The following is a 20,531-nucleotide window of genomic DNA, read 5'->3' as shown; positions in this document are numbered from 1 at the left end:
TAAAAGTAAAGGAGTTAATTTTCTTTATAGTCATGCATCTTTTGCACTGATTTTCAGCTTTAACTCCTAATATTTGGTTAAGAGTTTGAACGCTTCTCATTCTTGCTGCAACTTTTCTGAAATTCTCTGATCAACAGCTGAGGGACAGACGCTAAACAGAAAAAAAAAAAGTTTAAAATGGGCATTCAAGTGGAACATTTGGGTTTCTTATATACAGACATTCCCATTAACAATCAACAGAGTTGTAGCAGACTAAATATATCTTCCAATGCAAATGTTAAACTCAATGCCCTATAGTTAGAATCAATAGAAGTCTTGCCCACATATGTTAAAGCTCTCAGTGCCCTACTGTCTCCATTTTTGGTATTGTATTTTATATAGTTAAATTTACCTTTTGTCTAATTACCCCAAAGCAATTCACTTCCTGTCAGAAATTTTGTGAAGAAGGATTTAATTTCTCACTTATGTCATGTTTTTCCTTTCTTTACCTGCTCATACTTCAGTATATATGAACATTTAACAGATACCTTGCTTAGTACTGCTGTCCACTAAAGTGTGCGCTCAACCGCTGTTTTGTTTTGCTGTGACCTGATCTTGTTAATAGCTGAGTTTGTTGGGTATGGCTGATAATGATCAATTCCTAACAATTGACTTTACTTTTATTCCTTGTGAGGCACAGGAAAAGGTAATGGCATTACATACATCACAGCATATGCCTCTCAATGCTGTGCAACAGCTGTCATTTTGAATGATCTTCTGAAACAGAAATGAGCTGGCTCTGTATCATTCACTGGATCCCATCTGTTGTTCACACCATAAGGACCAACTACTAAGGTCCAAAATACATGGCTTTTCTTACTGTTGCATTTGAAACTGCCATTATCATCTGAAGCCTTCTGTGTCTGGTCATCTGAATTGGCAGAAGGATAAACCACATGGGAGTGGTTTTCATCATCATACCCTATATAAGTGAGTTTTGTAGGGAATCACAGTAAAGGTAAATGTCAGGTTAGCACAGACCTTAATCCTAGGTCAATACAGACCTTAGCTTTTCGTGACTGTTCTTAGATCTCTATGTCCCTTTTATTTTCAGTACTTCAAACGTCTCTGTATGTATTTGTTCTTAGAACCCTTTCTTCCTTCAACTGACAGAGGGAAAAGATGGATCTGTTGAGCAAACTGTAGTGTCTATGTTTGGAAGTGGGTGGCAAGCAGCTGTAAAGAAGCTGATAAAAAATTTACTCTGGAAACACAGCATAGGAGGGACTGAAACTATATCCCTTCTCCTAATTAAAACTGTGATAAAATGAAAGCATGCTTTACTACAGTACACTACAGTACAAACAGGGATATAAAGAAAACTTCCCGTTAAGCAAATATTTAATACCACTGAGGGATAGCTAAAATATAAAAACAACTGCAAAACAGTGTTCTGGATTTTCCCTCTTGTTGACTCTGGCATACACCTGATCCTATGTCTTTGGAGTGATATTACATTTCCTTATAAAATAATTATGCAGCACAGCACCTTAACCTCCTAAGTCTGTGTAACAGCCTTCCTAGCCTTACAGGTAAATATAATAACTAATATAAACAGCCATGATTTTGTCTTTTAAGATCTCTCTCTAAAAGTGTCTGAGGAAAATATATTTTATCGTAGAACCATAGAATGGTTTGGGTTGGAAAGAACCTTAGAGATCATCTAGTTGCAATCCCCCTGCCACAGGCAGGGACACCTTCCCCTAGATCAGGCTGCGCAAAGCCCCATCCAACCTGTTTTGTTTTTTTTTTTTTTCCCTTAAATTTTAAACATCATCATAAATAACACTGGACAGACCAAGGTGAAATAACCAATAGGGCTATATATACATATACAATAGGCCAATCCAGTATTCAGGGACCTTCCCTAGACTTTTCTGTAATGTAACTCAGAAGGGTCTACATCACATCAGAGAACCTTCTCCTTCCGTGTTGTTATTACAATTAGCAGCACTTTTTAGAAACACAGATGAAGGTAGTCCTTCAAAGAGGAAATAAGCATGTTTCCTACATGATGGAGGCTATAGTCTAGCTTACAAAGAATGTCCCAGTGATAAGATAAAGCAAAAAGAAGACAGGACCTAAAGCAAGTTCTTCAGATAAATACTAAAACACAGATTACACTCCATTTTCCCTATTTCTTGGGGAGATAGGAGGATCTTTATTACCTTTTTTCAGCCTGAGATGTCTGTGTTTGAAAGAGAAATTTTTACTGAAAAGACACAGGTAAGATGTGTATTTTGAAGATTAATTAGAAGAAAGTAAAAATATACAAATGAAAAGATGGTTGCAGAAATAGGTCAGGAGGCACAGTATGTTTAAAAGACCTTAGGGAAGAGTCTGGAAGACAGCAGAATTATTGGGGATGGCACTAGTCTAAAGGCTTATAATATGAGGTAATGAATTTGGTGATACGAGTCATGGAAGTGTTCATTGAGGAAGAAGAGCTTGGATAGGAAGCTGGAGCAAACTAAAGGTGGGAAAATGGAGTGTTAAGAATCGCAAGAGAGCACAGGAAGCATCCTCTCCAAAAGCAGGTACAGGGAAGCCTATACTAGAATATATTGCTGCAAATTCTGCTTTTGTAGACATGCTTACTGCTAGACAGACAATATATTCAGCTAGTAACTGAAACAGTAGGGATTCAACCGCTGAGCATTGCTGTCCAGGAGGCACTAAGCCTAAACTGATATTTAAAACAGATTATGTAATCTGAGGTTTGTGTAGACATTTGCATACCAGCTAGCATCACACAACTGCCTTGTGTTATCATCATATACTAAATCAATTGTGTGGTTTTCAATGATCCACTACGCAAAACCAAAGGTTAAACGTTATTGCCACTGGTACTAAGGGTCAACCACTCATTAATTTTAGAAGCACAGCATTTTCACCAGTGGGACTTCAGAACCTTATTTTGCAGTCTTTAGGCCACACTGAGGATATGAATATGAATATATAATATGAAAAACTATTTTAAAATCTACCTGTACATTATGCCCAAGTAATTTAACTTTTTCAGGAGAAAAAGAACAGAGTCATAAAAGTATACAGTTTATATGAGAATAAGAATTTCTATTTTTTATTTATTTATGTTTTCTTATCTGATTTTGTCTTAAAATTAACTATTTTTTTTCCTTGTTCAACATTATATACTATTGTATAGTACTGCTGTAAATTTATTACATTACTGTTCACAGAGACCTTTAAAGATGACTTAATTTTCACTCTGGGTTTGATCTCAGTAAATGGCATAGAACAGATGGTATTAGAATATATGGTCCTATTTGTGGTCCTTTTTGATAATAGATGTTTTATAAATACAAGCTATCTGTAATATATTTTATTTTCTAAGGTATTTTATTTTGCATTATCTGCAGTGTTATAATATTTTTCATTTCAATGTTTTTAGCATTGCTGTACCCTATGGGTGTCTTTCTTATTTCTTTAGAATGTATTCATTTCAATACTGAGAGTTCTGAAGACTAACACCTATATATGTATGCGTATATATATGCTTTTGTACAGGTAACAAGTTCTGGGTTTTCAAGGACACTACTCTCCAGCCAGGGTATCCTCATGATTTGATAACACTTGGAAGCGGAATTCCTTCCCATGGTATTGATTCAGCAATTTGGTGGGAAGATGTTGGGAAAACCTACTTCTTCAAAGGAGATAGGTTGGTATAGGAATTCTTCAAGGAAACAATTTGGTGGATGTCGACTAAGCGTGTTAATCTTTTCTGTTATTTCTCTAAAGAAGTTGAGCCACTTCAACAGCTCAGTGGTTTTTGTGGATGTAGTTAATTCCTCCTGCACAGAGGGCCATACTTCTTTCATGTTTCTTATAACCTGTATTATAATTATGTTAGCATACTGAAATGAGGTGTCTCTTTCCAGTGGAAAGTTATGATTTAGAAGTCAACAGGCAAGTCACAGCTGTGATAAATTTAAATTTAAATATTCCAAGTAATGTAATTAGCTTGCACTCTCACTTTATTTGGGTAGTTTCCTGGTGTTTAGTCTTATGTGCACTTTTACCTCCTTTTTAACCTCATTTCTAAACTCTAGCACATAAACAGGCAATGCTTCATTTGAAGGTTTTTAAGGTTGGTGAAAATGGCTTTGTTGCTACCATTTAAAAATGAGATAAGAAAGGAAAATGACAGCTAACCCACAAAGCTAGAGAACAATTTAAGCAGTTCCCTAGGAATTATTTTTAAATAAAGCCTATGGTTTCTTTCAGAAGGGATGCTTATTTTTATGATTAATAAAGAACAGAAGAAAAATGGTAAAATCTGAATTCTCCTCCTGTCCTGAAACTGACTTCCACTTGTCACTTATTGTCTCTGTGTCTTCATTTCCTTGTCTGAAAAAATAAAGGAAAGAATATTTGTCTACTTTATAGAAATGTCAAGAAAACCCATTAGTTTTTGAAGCTCTGAAAGTTATCTGAATGATGGATTTTATAAGTTCAGGATGTTACTATATTTGTTGATTAATATATTCTGGGTGCTCAAGGCACTAATAATAATAAACAATTAATAAACCAATAGAAAACTTATTCGTTCCTAATTATTTTAATGTTCATATTAGTATTGTTAGAAGTATGATTGCTGCTGTCATTACTGTGTGGTACTTAGGATTATGAGACATTAATAGTATTCTTGGATGTCTTCAGAAATTAATTTAATCCACATCACAATATTTTTAGTTTACTAGTTTAGTAGATAACACTATATTTATAATCTTTTAGCAATACAATAATATTGCATTACAGACTGCCACAACCAATTGTATTGTTAAAGGTTTTGTTTATATGTTTGTTTTTAAAGAAAAATAGTTCTTCATCTCATGATAAAGAAGGTAGAAACTAAGTAAAAATTTAATGGTGTTTGAAAATTAATGAAGAAAGACACCTGTATAATTTGCTTCCTCTTGTTTAGAAGATTGATTATTATATATTTTTTTTTCAAGTAAGTTCATTTTCAAATAACAATTTCCCACCTTCACACACCTGGGAAAGTACGTACAGTAGGAATCTTACATGACATGCACTTCCCTTAGTCTTTATTCAGCAGTGTCCTTTTATATTTCCATGCACAAACAGTTACTTATAGTTAATAGTTTCAATAATAATAATAATAATAATAATAATAATAATAATAATAGGTAATAACATTTTAATAACATAAAAATAACTTTCAGGAAAAAAAATATGTTGACAAAGAAGGTTCAACTTAGAGCTAACAAGCAGAATGAGACTCAGCATGATATAAATGCATTACAGTATGTAAGAAGATCGAAGAACATGAACCTTGCAGAGATAATTGAGCTATTATGGGATATTGACCACCAGTGGGAATAAACCCATATACCACTAAGCTTCTCAATGTGTATTGTTTATATCACAATTTTTTCTTTTTAAAGTTAGAGTTGAATTCTGCTGGTTTTAGTAGTACATATATATCTACTATAGGGCTGTATCTAATCCTGAGAAAGGTATGAATGTAGCTGCTTAGTGGCAGAAGGTAGTAATGAAAGGAAAACAAAACATTATACTAGCATAAAAATAACGATGTTCTTGCTTATGTAACTCAAGGACATGTACACTTGTTTTGATGGTAATCTTCAGTAAAGGAGCTTCAGGGCAGAATCTAGACAGAGTTAAATCTGCCAGAACAATGGTATAAATAAAAAGCAGTTGGAGCAATAAAATATCAAGCATCTAATATTATCTATAAAATTAAAAAATAAATATTTAGAAGTTCAAATAGTAAATGATATTATAATACTTGCATGTCAAAACTAACTCATGAAATGATGATCATTATTATTATTTGAAGTGATCCATTTACACACAAAAGATAACTCTTCCAAGTAATTATATAAAAGCAAAAGAGGGGCCAACAAATTGCAGAAAAACATTTTACCCCCTCTTATTCCTCTCCTTAGAACTGAATAGTGTAGGACAAGATGATAACATGGTTGCTGTACTTCTTGACACTTGGCCTTGTTTATGACCCTGTTTGGTGTGAGTGTTTTTTGCACTTTTTAGTTTAAATGAATCTTTTTTTCATTCATAAAGCTTAGCTTTCTGGTAGTTTACAATATTGTTAAGTAAACAGTATTAACTAGAGGAAAGAACACATTTTAGCAAATGTTTTCCTATATTTTTACAAAACCACAAAGTGCATTTTCATTTATTTTCCCCCTGTTACTCTATCAGTCTTTGAGATACAGTAACACAGTTTATATAGTTGGTAAAGCTCAAATCATTTAAGTCATCACTGGGCAGTCTGCTTGTGAACATTTTGCATGCCAAGGAAAGACAGAACTAGGTTTTTCCTTACCCTGTGGACATGCTCATTATTTCAGCACAGACTGAAGAGATAGTATCATGATCAGTCTTTTCCTAATAGGATTTCTCATCAATGCTGAAAAGACAATGCTTTCAGGGCTTTCAAGTGTGTACTGACTGTGTCCTCAAAGATGTTTTTTAATGGCAACATATATGTTTGAAAGTCCTATAGGACTGCCTGTTTCCATCCTGGAAAAACATAGAGGCTAGTAAATGGAGCTTGCTGGAAGAGCTCCAGGTTGGAAGAGAAGAAATGAAAATGAATGGAATTAAGCAAGAAAGAAAGGGGGTTCTGGGAAAGAGGGACAGAGGAAAAGATAAGATAATTGATAAGAAATGCAGATAAAAATGGAGATTAGAAAATAGAAGATTAAACTCAGTGAAGAGTGAGAACACAGAAATGAGAACAAACAAATGTGGAAAGAGAAGCTAAGGCTGAAGAAATGCAGAGTCAGGACATGAGTAATAACTATCTGCAGTAGTATTGATTTCAGATCTTTGTTTGCTATTTCTACATGTTGTTTCATTCTCCATGTAAATTCTAAAAGATGTTCCATTTCAAAATAAACAACATTGTTTTGTTGGCTGGTTATTGGTGCATGTGCTACTATATTAAGAAATCAGGTTATAAAAATGATTTATGCGTTTGAAAGAAAAAAATAGATACAAATAGTTTTTAGTGTAATTTACCAAATCTGCCACCTTTTAATTTCACTAGAATTTTAAAGCCAGGGAAATGCCACACAGGGCAAGGTACATAAGAGTGTAGTCTATTCTGTTTTTCAAAAAGATCAAGAGATGAATTGATTAGTTTCTAAGAACCTTCAGAAGGAAAAAAATATTGTCCACTTAAGGACTCTAATCTACCGGGATATATCATAACAACCATTTCTAAAAGCTGAAGTCAAATGGTTCAAATTATAAAAAGGGTCAAGATTTTAGCAGGACTATATTATTAATGCAGATGATACGGAGAGTGGCTGCCTTTTTAGGTGATTTTTCACAAGAATAAAGCTGAATTTGGAAAACTCCCAGAAAACTATGATCTAACAGTGTAATTTAAATTAGTGGAGCCAATCCAAATATGTAATAACCTACCCAAATATTATAGCAATATACACAGAGAAACTAAGGATACGCTATGATAATATTTAGATGCATACAGCAATTTAATCATCTGCATAAGAACAAAGAAAGTATCAACATTATTTCTAAGTGTAAATAAAACCAAAATCGTAAATACTTCTCTGAAGTTCAGGTTGCCTAAGATTTGCATAGTGAGGCTTTTTAATTAGAGAAAGGCTGGTTGACAATGATGCACAAGTGCATTTAAAATTTTCTGTTGCATTGTAACAATTTAATAAAATGACCAGCTACAGTAATGTATACTCATAGGGAGTCAAGTTAAGCATGCTGGCATTTTTGTGATTAAAATATTAGTTAAAACATCTGTGTACCTTTTTTTCATATGCTGCATCTCTTTGTTTCACTGTGTCCTAGACATCAGAATTGCTGTGATTATAAGTGAGACACAAGTTGATTTAGTTGTCAAAGTGCAAAAATCTTTTATCTTTTTTCAGTGTACATGAAACAGTTATCTAGTTTGCAAATAGATTTTATTTCTTTGTTATTTGGTAGTATCTAAAAGAACTCAAGTATTCCCATTTGTGACTATTCAATATAGCAAATGTTAGAAGCAAAAAACTATGTAGTTTCTGGCCTGCTATGTTATAATTTTTTTTTTCTTTCTTTTTTTATCGTTTCCTTAAAAAAAAAAAAAAATCAGGTACTGGAGGTACAGTGAAGAAATGAGATCCATGGACCCTGGTTATCCCAAACCAATCACAATTTGGAAAGGTATCCCAGAATCTCCTCAGGGAGCCTTTGTCCACAAAGAAAATGGTATGCAAACACATTTCTGTTTTACTAATTTGCTAATTTACTAACACACTTTATGTAATACAGAGTAGCAGAGCAGTGAATGACTATTTGTATTAAGTAGTGGAGGAATTTATGAACAGAGGAAGTATTTCCTGTTATAGAACTCGGTTTTGTGAAAAAGGTTTTGTTTGCTTGCATGTATCACTTAACACAATGAAGGGGAAAGATATTTCAAATTTAGCATAATAAACATTAATTTTCATTCTTTTTGTTTGTTTTATTCTGTCTTAATTCATTTAATTATTTCTGTTCTCTGCAGAATTAAAGTATGTCTTAAAATGAGTTTTCTAACCACAGTATATCTCTATTTTGCTACTGTCAAGGCGTTGGCTGTTTATACAATTTAGAAAGTAATACCTTTATTCTGAATAACTAGAACAGGGAAACCAGATCTTTATCTGAACAGAAATCTTAATCTGAAATATCCTTAGGAATTTATGTTATCAAAGATGTCATAAACCCATGATAAAGAAATGCAAATCATGGGGATGTTAGTATAAGGTGCTACTACCTGGACCAAGATGGATCATCACATATAGGAATCTAGAATTTCAGTTAACCACAGTTCCAAATGAATGAGAGCAGTCTAAATCTCATCTATTTTATGAGAATTCAGTGCTACCCAGGGCTACTGGCAGGCTGCCCTCAGTTGCACAGAGTGTAGATCCCTTTGATGGGAATAAAAATATGCATTTGTCCTCATTTATCATTGTTGGAAGAAAGTTGTATGGCATTTATGATTTATTTATTAATAAATTTTGAGTGTTGTGCTCACCTCACAGACAGCACATATATGTATTGCCATATTATTTTAATTTCCTTTTAATAAGAAGGTAAAAAGATTTCTTTCCATGTATAGATCATTTCCATCTACTATTTCAATCTCCAACTTGGTTAAGTAATTTACTATAGATTTTTTTTTACCCAAAAAATATGTCTAATTGCTTCCTTGCTCTGTTACATCTAGAAGTAGAAAACATCTCTGGATTCCAGCACTTTGGCTAGACTAGATTTTTTTATGTTGTTTTCCTTTGGCTTATTTTATTTTTACTTGGGAATTATTTTTATTTATTTTTTTTTATTTTTTTTTATTTTTATTTTTACTGGGAAGTAGGTCAGGCATGATGACATTCTGCATGTATTACACTCAATAACTAACTGTTGTTTGTAAATACACATATATGTTTGGAAACGGGCACAAACTTTATGTATGCACACACAAGCACAATGGATATAACCTCTGCTCTCTTCCCTTAATTACTTTTTAAGCATATTTCTAAAGATTACATCCAAAACGAATTTAGCATGTATATATGTTTATATATAGTGAGGCACTGGAACAGGTTGCCAAAGAGAAGTTGTGGATGCCCCATTCCTGGACGTGTTCAAGGCCAGGCCGGATGGGGCCTTGGCCAACCTGATCTAGTGGATGGTATCCCTACCTATGGCAGGGGGGGTTGGAGTTAAATAATCTTTAAGGTTCTTCCCAACCCGAGCTATTCTATGATTCTATGATATCTGTATATATGCATGTATTTATATATATATTTTTTCTTATTTTGACTGCATTTCCCATAAAAAGGTTTCTCTATTGAGCTCAGGTACATGTGTCTGTCATTATGAATGCAAATTATCTTAGTGTAACACTCAGATGAGTGGTTTTCAAAGTACTACAGGGGCAGAACACTTATTACTAAGGCAGAAAAGACTCTTCATAATGTCAGACCCACTTCTCTTTTCTTCTCCAATAGCTTTGATAGCCTGTCCAAGAGTCTTTGAATGAGGAGGGTGGTAAAACATGACATTAGATTGTGAAGAAGGCGAAGGGAAAAGGGCATTCCTGGGCTTCTCAGGAAGCCTAAAAGGACCCTAGGGAAGAAAGAAGGATTGAAAATGCCGTCATAAAGATCCCATTAAGACCACTACGACATTTTTCATGAAATAATGAAAGCAGGCATATCTTGAGAAATAGTTTGCATCTCCACTGCTGCTTGTATGGAAATAGCAAGAAACAAAAACAGATACCAATATGAAGTAACACAACTTACTTGGAAAGAATTTGAGTGCTTTTTGTCTGGATCTGTTTTCCTTTGGGTAGAAGAGCTGACATGCAAGCTTTTCTTCATAGTTCTCTTGGTGACCATTTGAAAGCATATCTTCTAATTAAACCAAATAATTTCTATATTTTTTTTTGGCTTTTTTTTTTTTATTTATTGTGCAAACCATGCAAATAAACACCTACAGTAAATGTGATAATAGACAAAAGGATTTCCTTCACAATTAATACTAACTAATGTCAGTATTTTGGGTTATATGTACCTGATATATACACGTTTGTAGTTTATATATATATGTTAGAATATAGATATAGAGATGTCATCTCTATATAGTCTCTCTATATGTATTAGAATATTTTTATAGATAATACATCAAATTGCTTCAGCCGAAGTACTTAACTGTGAGAAAAAAACAAAAATGCTGGAAAAAATCCATCAGTTTGCATTCAGCCTATAAACAGTGGGAGGAAATTCACACTTTGTGAAGGTTTGCTGTATATATATATATACATATATTTCCAGATTAATGCCATTTTTCATCTGGGATAATAAAGTAACTTAGATTTTTGTAAGGGAGTCTCTCTATTTTTTATTTTTTTTCATTTAGGCATATTTGGTAATAACATCAGATTACATCTGAATGATAAAATACCAGCTCCCTGCAGAAAATTTAAATGTGTACACCTGTGGTGGTTTTTTTTTTTGGCAAAGCTGCTTTTATTTCATACAGTTTCCTTCTTCTGAAGTACAGTGGTAGGCTATGTGACACTAAAGAGAGAGAGCTCTTATTTCTGGCTAGCTCAGCGTAGCAACTTATTTCAGTAGACTTTTCATCTTGAAGAGCTTGAGATGCTTCAAAGTGCATAGAGCTGGCCCTGAGGATTACAGCTCCAGTTGGGCTTTCAGTGAATAAACAAGTCACCTGGACCCTGGTCTGTCAAAGATAATATTTTTTGAAATTTCTTTATTGTTTGTGGTAATGCAGGAAATAAAATATTTCTATTCTATAAAAAATAGGGGAAAACAGATTTTCTAGAGACAGGAAAGAAATGAAACTTGGAAAGTTTTGAAAGGCCTATCAGGGTATATTCCTCATATTTTTTATCTTTTTAATTGTAAAATAATTTCATACCAGTAGTTTCAGTCATTGGGTGTAGGTGACATGGTTTGATCTGATATGACCATGAATAATTGCAATTTTCTTCCTCAGGCTTCACATATTTCTACAAAGGAAAAGAGTACTGGAAATTCAATAACCAGATGCTCAGAGTGGAACCTGGCTATCCCAGATCCATCCTCAAGGATTTTATGGGTTGTGATGGACCAACAGACCGAGACAAAGACCGACACAGCCCTCAAGATGACGTTGACATTGTCATCAAATTGGACAACACAGCCAGCACTGTGAAAGCCATAGCCATTGTCATTCCTTGCATCCTGGCCTTGTGCCTCCTTGTCTTGGTTTACACTGTGTTCCAGTTCAAAAGGAAAGGAACACCCCGCCACATACTGTACTGCAAACGCTCTATGCAAGAGTGGGTGTGATGTAGGGTTTTGGTTTTTTTTCTTTCCCTCCCAGGAGTTTGTGGTAACTTGAGATTCAACACAAGAGCTGTTATGCAGTTTCCTAGCTAGGAGCAGGCATCTGTCAGTCTGAAACAAAGCTGATCTTTAAAACCCAGGGGGGTGCCTGTCCTGCGCATGAGTGGCGATTTGCTCAGCTGGGAAGCCTCCATGATACAAAGTATCTGCTGTTTCTTCAGTCCTTTGTCTTTCTTTGTCATTCAATTTAGGCCTTTCCTCTGCACGCTAAATGCCCGATAAACTATCAGGATTAACTAACGAAGAGGAAAAATAAAAAATCTCCAATGTTTCTACATTTTTCCCTTAAGGCCTGTTCCCCTTTGAAAAATTTTTTGCTGAAAGTCAATTTTTTTAGAAAAACACAACAACCCACAATGGAACTTTCAGGAAAGTGAGAAGACCCAAAACAGCTTTGTCTCCAAAGAGGATTGCTTTCTGTCTGCTGTGGATAAAGTCCTATACTCCTACTTCCAGTTTGTCAGGTGGGAGACCCGGATGACACGCAGGACTTCAGACTGTTCGGACAGCCATTTTCCAACAAACAAGGGGCCAAAATATCTGCAATATAGTAACAGCCTTAATAATACATTCATTTTGTGTTTTATACAGCTGCTCTGGGCTATGTCCTCAATGTTTTAAACTCATTTATATTCATTACTATATTTAAGAGGAATCTTTTTATTGGTTTGTTTGATTTTGGGTTGGTTTTCCTGCATAATCTTTCCCAAGCTGTACCAAGCCAACTGCCCCAGGCCTTTCACAGGTCTGTCAGGAGCATTCATTCCAAAGCATGGTAAAAAGCAGTGTGTCTCTGAAGTGGATTTCAATGAACTAAAGCAACAGTCATGCTGTAGAGAAACTTGACACTGGTATTACTTTGGTGTAACCCTTTGAGAACTATTGCATTGGTTTGCAGAGTCTGGTGGATTTAAATTACAGGATTGTGTTTTGGAAATACAGGTTTTAAAAGAAAAACAGTTTTGTTTTTTTTTAAAAACAGATTTCCTGTGACTGCAAGTGAGTGTTTTTAATTACTTGCATTATTGATACAAAAACATTTATAACATAAAGAGAAAACAAACTATATTTACCAGCTACTTTCTGGTTAAATGAACCAAACCTATTTTAATATCTTCTATCACTTACCAAGGATTTTTCTGAACTGGCTACAGTTTTATAGCTTAGCCTTTTATCTTAAGCATCTTGAATTTCTCTTTTAAACTATGTTGCATGATAATTCAATTTGCCTCTTCAGAGGTAGAGTTACAGTTTCAAAGGAAAACCGAAATGATGACTCCGATATTGCATGAATATCCTCTGGTGTGTTACCCCCTTGCATGTTCACCATAGTTCTCAAAGGGTTAGTCAAATCTCTGGCCTTTAGCTGAACATGATATCATTGACAGAGCCAAGGGACCACCAAAGCATTTTGTCATTACGTGTAATTTGTGCTAACAGCAGTATTGTCATTTTCATGTGACCTGCAGAGCAGGTTTGTATCAATATTTTTTTCCTAGAGAAAAGTCAGCAACTGACAGACCTCTTTATTGATTTTAGGAGCTGCTTCTTGCAGTGATAGGCTTTACAGTCACTGGGCTGTGAACTTATTAAAGATGGTCAGAATGATGCACCCCAAACGTCAGACACCTGGTTTTTTATGAAAGCCAGGATTTGAGGGGAGTAGCTTTTGCAACAATGAACAGCTTGCCTTGAACTTGATTATTGACCTGTTGACTGTCATTACCAAGTTAAACATTGTCTTCTGTGAACAGCTTCACTGTCTGAATTTCCTTAAAGTGTACTGTCCTATGTCTTTGCTCTTTGACCTTTAACTTGCAAACTGGCACAAACTGAATGGAATCTGGTGTTGCTAATGATCTAAGATGGGTTTAATTTCTTAAAAGGCCTGATGTACATTATCCAAAATTAGAGAAAAAAAATGGTGAAGTGTTTTCTTAGGAAAGAAAAGACAGAAACAAAAATATTTATGATAGATCTGTAGAAAGGTATTTTGTTATGTATACATGCACACTCTAAAAATGAACTACAGTAGAAATGATTTTTTATTTAACTTGAATACAATTTTTCCATATAAAGTTATCATTTCTACAGATAGCTAGTTATTAATGAAAAGGTTATAGGAAAGTATTAAAATACTTGAAATGGCCAGTATTGGCTTTTACATAAAATGAGACTTTTGTACTACATTCAGCCAATTTCTTACTGATTTCTTAATTCACATAACTGGATCATTTTTTAGAGAGTGTAGGTATATATACACATATATTATGGTTATTATTATTTTGGTAATGAATAGCTTGACTGCCTTGAATTTATATTTATATTGAGCATAGCATGAAAAATAGTATGCCTTTTTGTTCAATTACATGATTTTATATTGATTTGAGGACTTATTTTATGAACATATGTGGCATGCTATAAAGCATTGCAAATTGTTATTTCTTAGAGCATAAACAGATATACATATGTAATGGCTAACAGAAATGAAGATTAGAAAAAGATATAGTTTTACAACAAATATGCAATGCAGATGGCATTTTCGAGATGTTTTGTAGAGGTACTGCATACTGTAGGTTAGAATTGCACCAGTATCAGCCCATAGCATTATTTAGTAAATCCAATTCAGTTGTTGCTGAAAATATATATTAATTCACAGTTAAGTAACATAGGGTATTTACTGCACATCTGCTCATTTGGTAAATTCGGAATTCAATGCTTCTTTGTCATATATATTAATATGTGTGTGTGTGCATGCATTTGTGTATTTAGAAATGCATGCACACAGTCACACATACATGCATATTTTAATTCATGCATAGATTTTTATTGTCAGCTATCTACTATAACTTATATTTTACTACAGATAGAACAAAATGATTCATCACCTGTTCCAATTTTGTCCCTTGGATAGTTGGTGGAAAATACTAACACTATTTACTCTGCATTTGGTTTTCCTCTACAACAGGAGAACTGGTTTTATATTCTCTTTAATTCAGAACAGCATCTCATCTGTTTTTTTGTTCACTTGAAAATTTCACTTCAATTTTGAAATATCTTTCATGGCAGCTTTAACTTTTTGTGCAACTGTTTCCCTGAGAGTAATGAAGTGCTGAGCATGTTGACTGTTGTTTTTTGATAAAGTAACAAAAATGTTTGCATTTGGAGAACTTAATTTTAATTATGCAGGAAGGTAAGTGTGATAAGTCTAGTGCTTGGTATATGGTACATCATAGATACCTGAATACACAAGTTGATTATTTTCTTTTACTCTAAAGTGCATATATATTATATACAGAGAGGGAAAAGTAATATTATATTGGCATGTTTATGTCATGCAGAGCAAGGTTTTGTCAGCATTTCTCTTATATACCCCTATTTTCAGTAGGTTATAACACAGTCATAAAGGTTTGTTTTAAGTAGGAGCAAACGTGGTCAGTGGAATTTCCAAATACATGTTGGCTGACTTTGAATTATGGAAGTTCAGATTAAATTACTGGTGTTGCCTGATTTAGTTTTGAACTCAAACAAGTAAAAGTTCTAAGACAATGTTATTTTTTGAATAGTTGTTTTTCTACCAGGGCCTATAATTACAAGCACTAATCAAAAACAAAGTGATTGAGTTCTGCAATCTGGGTTCCTACTCACGTGTCGTAACTTTTCACATAAAATTTTTAATAAACTTTTCCATATTGCTACTGTCACGATCTGTACTGTGGAACAATACAAAACTGAATATTCATTGTGTTAATCAGTTGCAGTTTAACAAGCTGACTATACAGGGCTGTGTATCTTCAAAATACTACGGTCTGTATGACGCAGGAGGCCAGAGTAGATAACATCACCGTTTCACCTGGCCTTTTAATGTATAAAGCTATGAAAAGGTTATTGACTGTAACATATTGACACTTTTTTTTTTTTTCCAAAAATACACCTAAAAAAGTATGTAACTGTATATTTACTGGATAGCCTGAGATGGAGACACTCAAATGGCTCCAAAGGAGCCCTTTCAAGTCTCCTGAATAAATGTAATACATGTTTTATATCTTCCTATGAATTTTTGTTCTTTTTCTTTTTTCAAAGTGGAGTAAAGGGAGGCAATAATTAAAGGAAAAAAAAAAAAGGCTACTTCTGTGAATGAAAATGACAGAAATTAATATATTCAAACATAAGGAGCAGATTTACACTTTCTCTTGGCAGTGTACTTCACCTCCCAGTTGTTTGGCCAAGACTCTTGTGCTATGAGCACTGTGGGTTAAGAACAGAATGTAAGACTTAATTTTGAATTTTCAACTTTTTTTTGGCTTACTTCACAATCCTAATGTCAGTTAAATGTAGCTTTTGGTACCAAATTATATATAATAGAATTCTAGCTTGTTGGTTAGAAAAAATGTGTGTAGGGTAGAAAGTAGGTCCGCCTAAAAGCAACAGAAACATTACATTCCTATTGTTTTTTGTTTGTTTGTTTGTTTGTTTGTTTGTTGCATTTGAACCATCACTAGGGCAAAGCTTAAAAAACGCCAAATAGAAAACTGAACAGTGAATGTTCCAGTCACTGCATTTTTAAGAAAGTAGAAATGCAAACTATCACACCATTAGCAGCCTAAATTGGAGATAGCGCAAGGTAACCAGGCTGAAGGATATGGCTGCAGGGGCTTGCTCTGTCCTGGCTTACACATATTCTTAGAATGAGGCCTAAGTTTTACCACCAATTGCAGAGGTGGAGCAAGCTGTGTACCGTAGTAGTAAGAGATTTGATGCAGCCATTACAGAACAATAGCTCCCTGTCGCCTTTTGTTGTTGTCAAGACTGTCTTTGGACAGCTCTATTTCCAGAAGTGTAAATAGAAGACTGCAGCCCTATGAGCCACAAGGAAAATCATTATTATCAGTGGAAAGAACAAATGTCACTGGCCACTTAGGTGTTCAGCTATGCTGTAAATCAAATAATGTTTTGTGTGAGTCGAGGAACAGATAACCTGTTATTGAATACAATGCTATATCTGTGACTGATAGATCGGTGCTGTTATGTTAAGAATACTTCCTTAGCTCAAAGTACACAGACTCTAGAGAGAGTGGTTCAAGTAAGATAAGACCATTTAAACATACGTCAGTTACAAAATCAGGTGTAAATGAACCATATAACATATAAACATAAAATTAATATCTGTTTATGCCTATAAATCACTGCTTTGTCAGCCAATGATCTCGTGAAAAAAAATGTAATGCGTGAGTCCAATCTCTCTAATCCATTCTTATGACTTATCCTCTGAGATGTCAGAGGCTGATAGAGATCAACATTGTCATCAGTGCCATAGATGCTGAAAATGTCTGGTAAACATCAAAAGCATACCATCACTTGTGGACTGGCTCCATTTTACAATTGATCTAAGGTAGACTCTAGTGTTAGCATAGATCCTCTATGATGTGTTATTTGAGGTATGTATGTAACTAAGAAAGCACAATGATAACTGGAGTTCATATTTTGAAGGTTCATCAGTATGTGACCACAGTAAGCATTTGTTCATCAAATCAAAATGACTTTCAAAGTACGTAGACAGCATTGAACACAAACATCATAAACAGGTTTTGACTCTCAGCATGCATAAGCTTTAGCATATCGTCTACAATTTGTAGTTATTTGCAGTTGCCTATCCTCTTGTTGAGATATGACTTTCTATGCGAGGTGTTTAAAGTATGTTGATCCTGTGGATATAGCCTTAAGTATTACTCTGGTCTGCCCATAGTACAGATGAAATAAATTTGAGAGACAAATAAAATATAAATGAAGAAATGTTGATTCAAACTAACGTACTAAACAGGATTTTCTACACTTGGATGTGCATGCAGCACAGTGCTGCTTGCTGTCACACTACATAAACTCTAACCATTACATATGCCAGCCATTTATGATGGCACAAAGCTTTCTCATACAGCTTAGTTTCTTCTGCTTCTGTAAAATGACATTGTTCACAGCTGGTAATTATAATAGCCACCACATAAACTAAAGTTTTCTATTTAGTTAATAGCCATCTCTACCCTATGAAATTGCATCATATCCTTTTTATAACTACACCCTTAATCTCTTTGGCAAGCTCTCAGCATATCTTAATTCATAGTCTTTCATGCCCCATGAATAAATAAATAAATAAATAATAAAATTTGCTCTTGCAGTAAAATATATACTGAGAATTCTCTTCATCTTGCCATCTGGCACTGACACATGGAATAATCACTTTTATTCTGTGTCATGCACGTGTCCTGGATCAGACATTTGCCCATCCATCATTCTGGGAACTGGGTTTCTGGGAAGTAGGATTAGCAACAGAAGGCTGGTATAAAATAGCTTTCTGCGGTAAGTGCTTAGACCTTAACATTACAACAACAGAGTTTGAAGAGTTTTTAGAGAAGTAATATATTACTTACCAACTGGTAACAATGCACTGTAACTCTGCCAATCAGCGCATGCTCAGCTGTGTTTGCCACTTGCAGAGAGTAGTGTGTTAAATCAGAAAATAATGTTTCTAATCCATATTTCCATCCTTATGTATTGACATAGTTTAAAACCCTGTCTACACACATATTTGTACTTACATGGCTATAAAATTGTCAGACTTGCGGAAACTGACAGTGCTTAGGGTCAGTATACAGTCAGTGCTAACTCATTTATAAGGTGTGAAAAAAAATTGTTTCCCTTACTATGATTTCACAACTTCAAAGAGAAAAAGGAGTTTGGCCAGTAGTGTAAAATGGTGGTTTAAAATACTCTTTATTTTTTAGTGTTAACACTTACATATTATACGTAGCCCAAAAAACACTATTATACAACTGATATAGTCAAGATTAAATGCACAGCCCCCTATTTAGGCATACAAAGAATCTAAACAGATTCATATACTATATGTGCATTGCTTGGTTATTGCCACAAAATTTTCAGTGCTCACGCATTGATCACATTAATATTTTATGTGATCACCATGTTGAAGTCAGCTCTGAGCAGTTTGTTTGCTTGGATAGAGAGTTATACACGTTAGGAAAGCACTGTTATATGCATTAGGAATAGATACATTTGACGATGTGTATTCAGAAGATATCACCAGCAACCTACAGCACTGTTTTAAATGATCGTGGCAAACCACATTTCACACCTGAAAGGCATAGCTGTGGATTGTATTTGCATAGCTGTGTTTCACCTTACATAATGAAGTGCTATGAACTCAGGTCATGAATCACAAGGCAGATGAAAACTATTAAAGACAAACAAACAAACAGACAGACAACAAAAAGAACAACCTTCAGGACATTAATTGTCAATACTCACTCAGCTCACAGAAATACCTTAGATTGCTATATCCAAGAAAATTTAATGCTGAGTAGCAATACAGTATTGAAGGAATGTGTCATGACACAAATAATCTATTCTCAGTTCTTACACCGTGTAATGCATTTGGTGAAATACTGTCAAATAAGTATATGTCTAACATCCATCCTTTGTGTGTTTCTGAAACCAAGCAGTCATCTCTTGTCAATTCATGCTTAAAAGTTTGGACTTGTAGTGTCATTCACTATTACTGTCTTACTGAGTCTGAATGTAAACTATGTTACAATATAGATCTCCCATACAAGATTCACAGGCCATCATCTGCTATCTGTGCACTGCTTTGAAGGTTGTTGTCCTTGGATCACAGTGATGACAAATACAGCTTTTTAGGACCATTGAAATCTTTCTTAGAGAAAACCTATATTAGTCATGAATTGTCTTTCCAAAACATCTAGGATCCACAGGACAGCCAACTAGGTCTTTTGATCAAAGACAGCAGGCAGGCACAGAAAATGCAAGGGAAGTGCATTTCCGTTTTTCATTTCTAGAAGAATATAAGAAAAGGAATGAGAACACTTTGCTTCATAACTCCAAGTGCAAAACCAATTTGATGGGTAGGGAAGGAACCAAAGATGATGACTGACACCACAGAAAATTTCATGTACCCACTACCTTGGTTACTGACATTAGAACAAAAGGACATATTATCAGGAACTCAGTGATAGCTTTGAAAGTATTATTGATTTCCAACAACAAAGATACTTGTTACACTTTAGAAAGTCCACTGAATTATATATTTGATGTCATATCCCACTGGTCAGTCAAAAAGGCACCTCAGTAGAGTTGCTCTAAATCTGACTACAAATATATAGAGAGCACACTAAATATCTTCTACAATTGTAAATCGTTCAAGAAAGGATTAGTCAAACCAATATCATCCTGAATCTATGTGCAAAAACTTGTCGCAGTGAAATGTTTTTACCTTTGTTGTTAGAAATTAGAACTCCATAGTTATCCATCACTGGAAGAACTCTACTGGATGAGATGTTGAAGGAGAAAGAAGCCTTTACCTATGTTAGTCTATATTACAGACATGTATCTTTATTTCTGTATCTCAGTCCTGAAATATTTGATTTAATAGAAACACACCTATGACCTCTGGATGGATCATGTATCACTTTATTTTTTTTTTTTATTTAAATTGATAAATAT

At 34.4% G+C, this 20,531-nt stretch overlaps 1 protein-coding gene across 3 annotated transcripts in view; it reads left to right on the top strand.

The window, feature by feature from the left end:
• The window catches only part of MMP16 (matrix metallopeptidase 16), a 200,871-nt gene extending 183,093 nt beyond the window's left edge, over positions 1-17,778 (top strand). For all 3 annotated transcript variants that reach the window (XM_080581664.1, XM_080581666.1, XM_080581665.1), the window contains 3 exons: positions 3,568-3,718; positions 8,186-8,301; positions 11,608-17,778. In XM_080581664.1, coding sequence (XP_080437790.1) covers positions 3,568-3,718; positions 8,186-8,301; positions 11,608-11,942 — 602 coding nt within the window. In that variant the 3' untranslated portion in view covers positions 11,943-17,778. The remainder of the gene's footprint in view (positions 1-3,567; positions 3,719-8,185; positions 8,302-11,607) is intronic.
• Positions 17,779-20,531: the final 2,753 nt, after the last annotated feature.

Source organism: Anser brachyrhynchus (genome assembly GCF_964034855.1).
Source record: "Anser brachyrhynchus genome assembly, chromosome: 2".
NCBI lineage: Eukaryota > Metazoa > Chordata > Aves > Anseriformes > Anatidae > Anser > Anser brachyrhynchus.
Note: the sequence above shows the minus strand (reverse complement) of the source record. Positions and strands in the feature narration are given on the sequence as shown.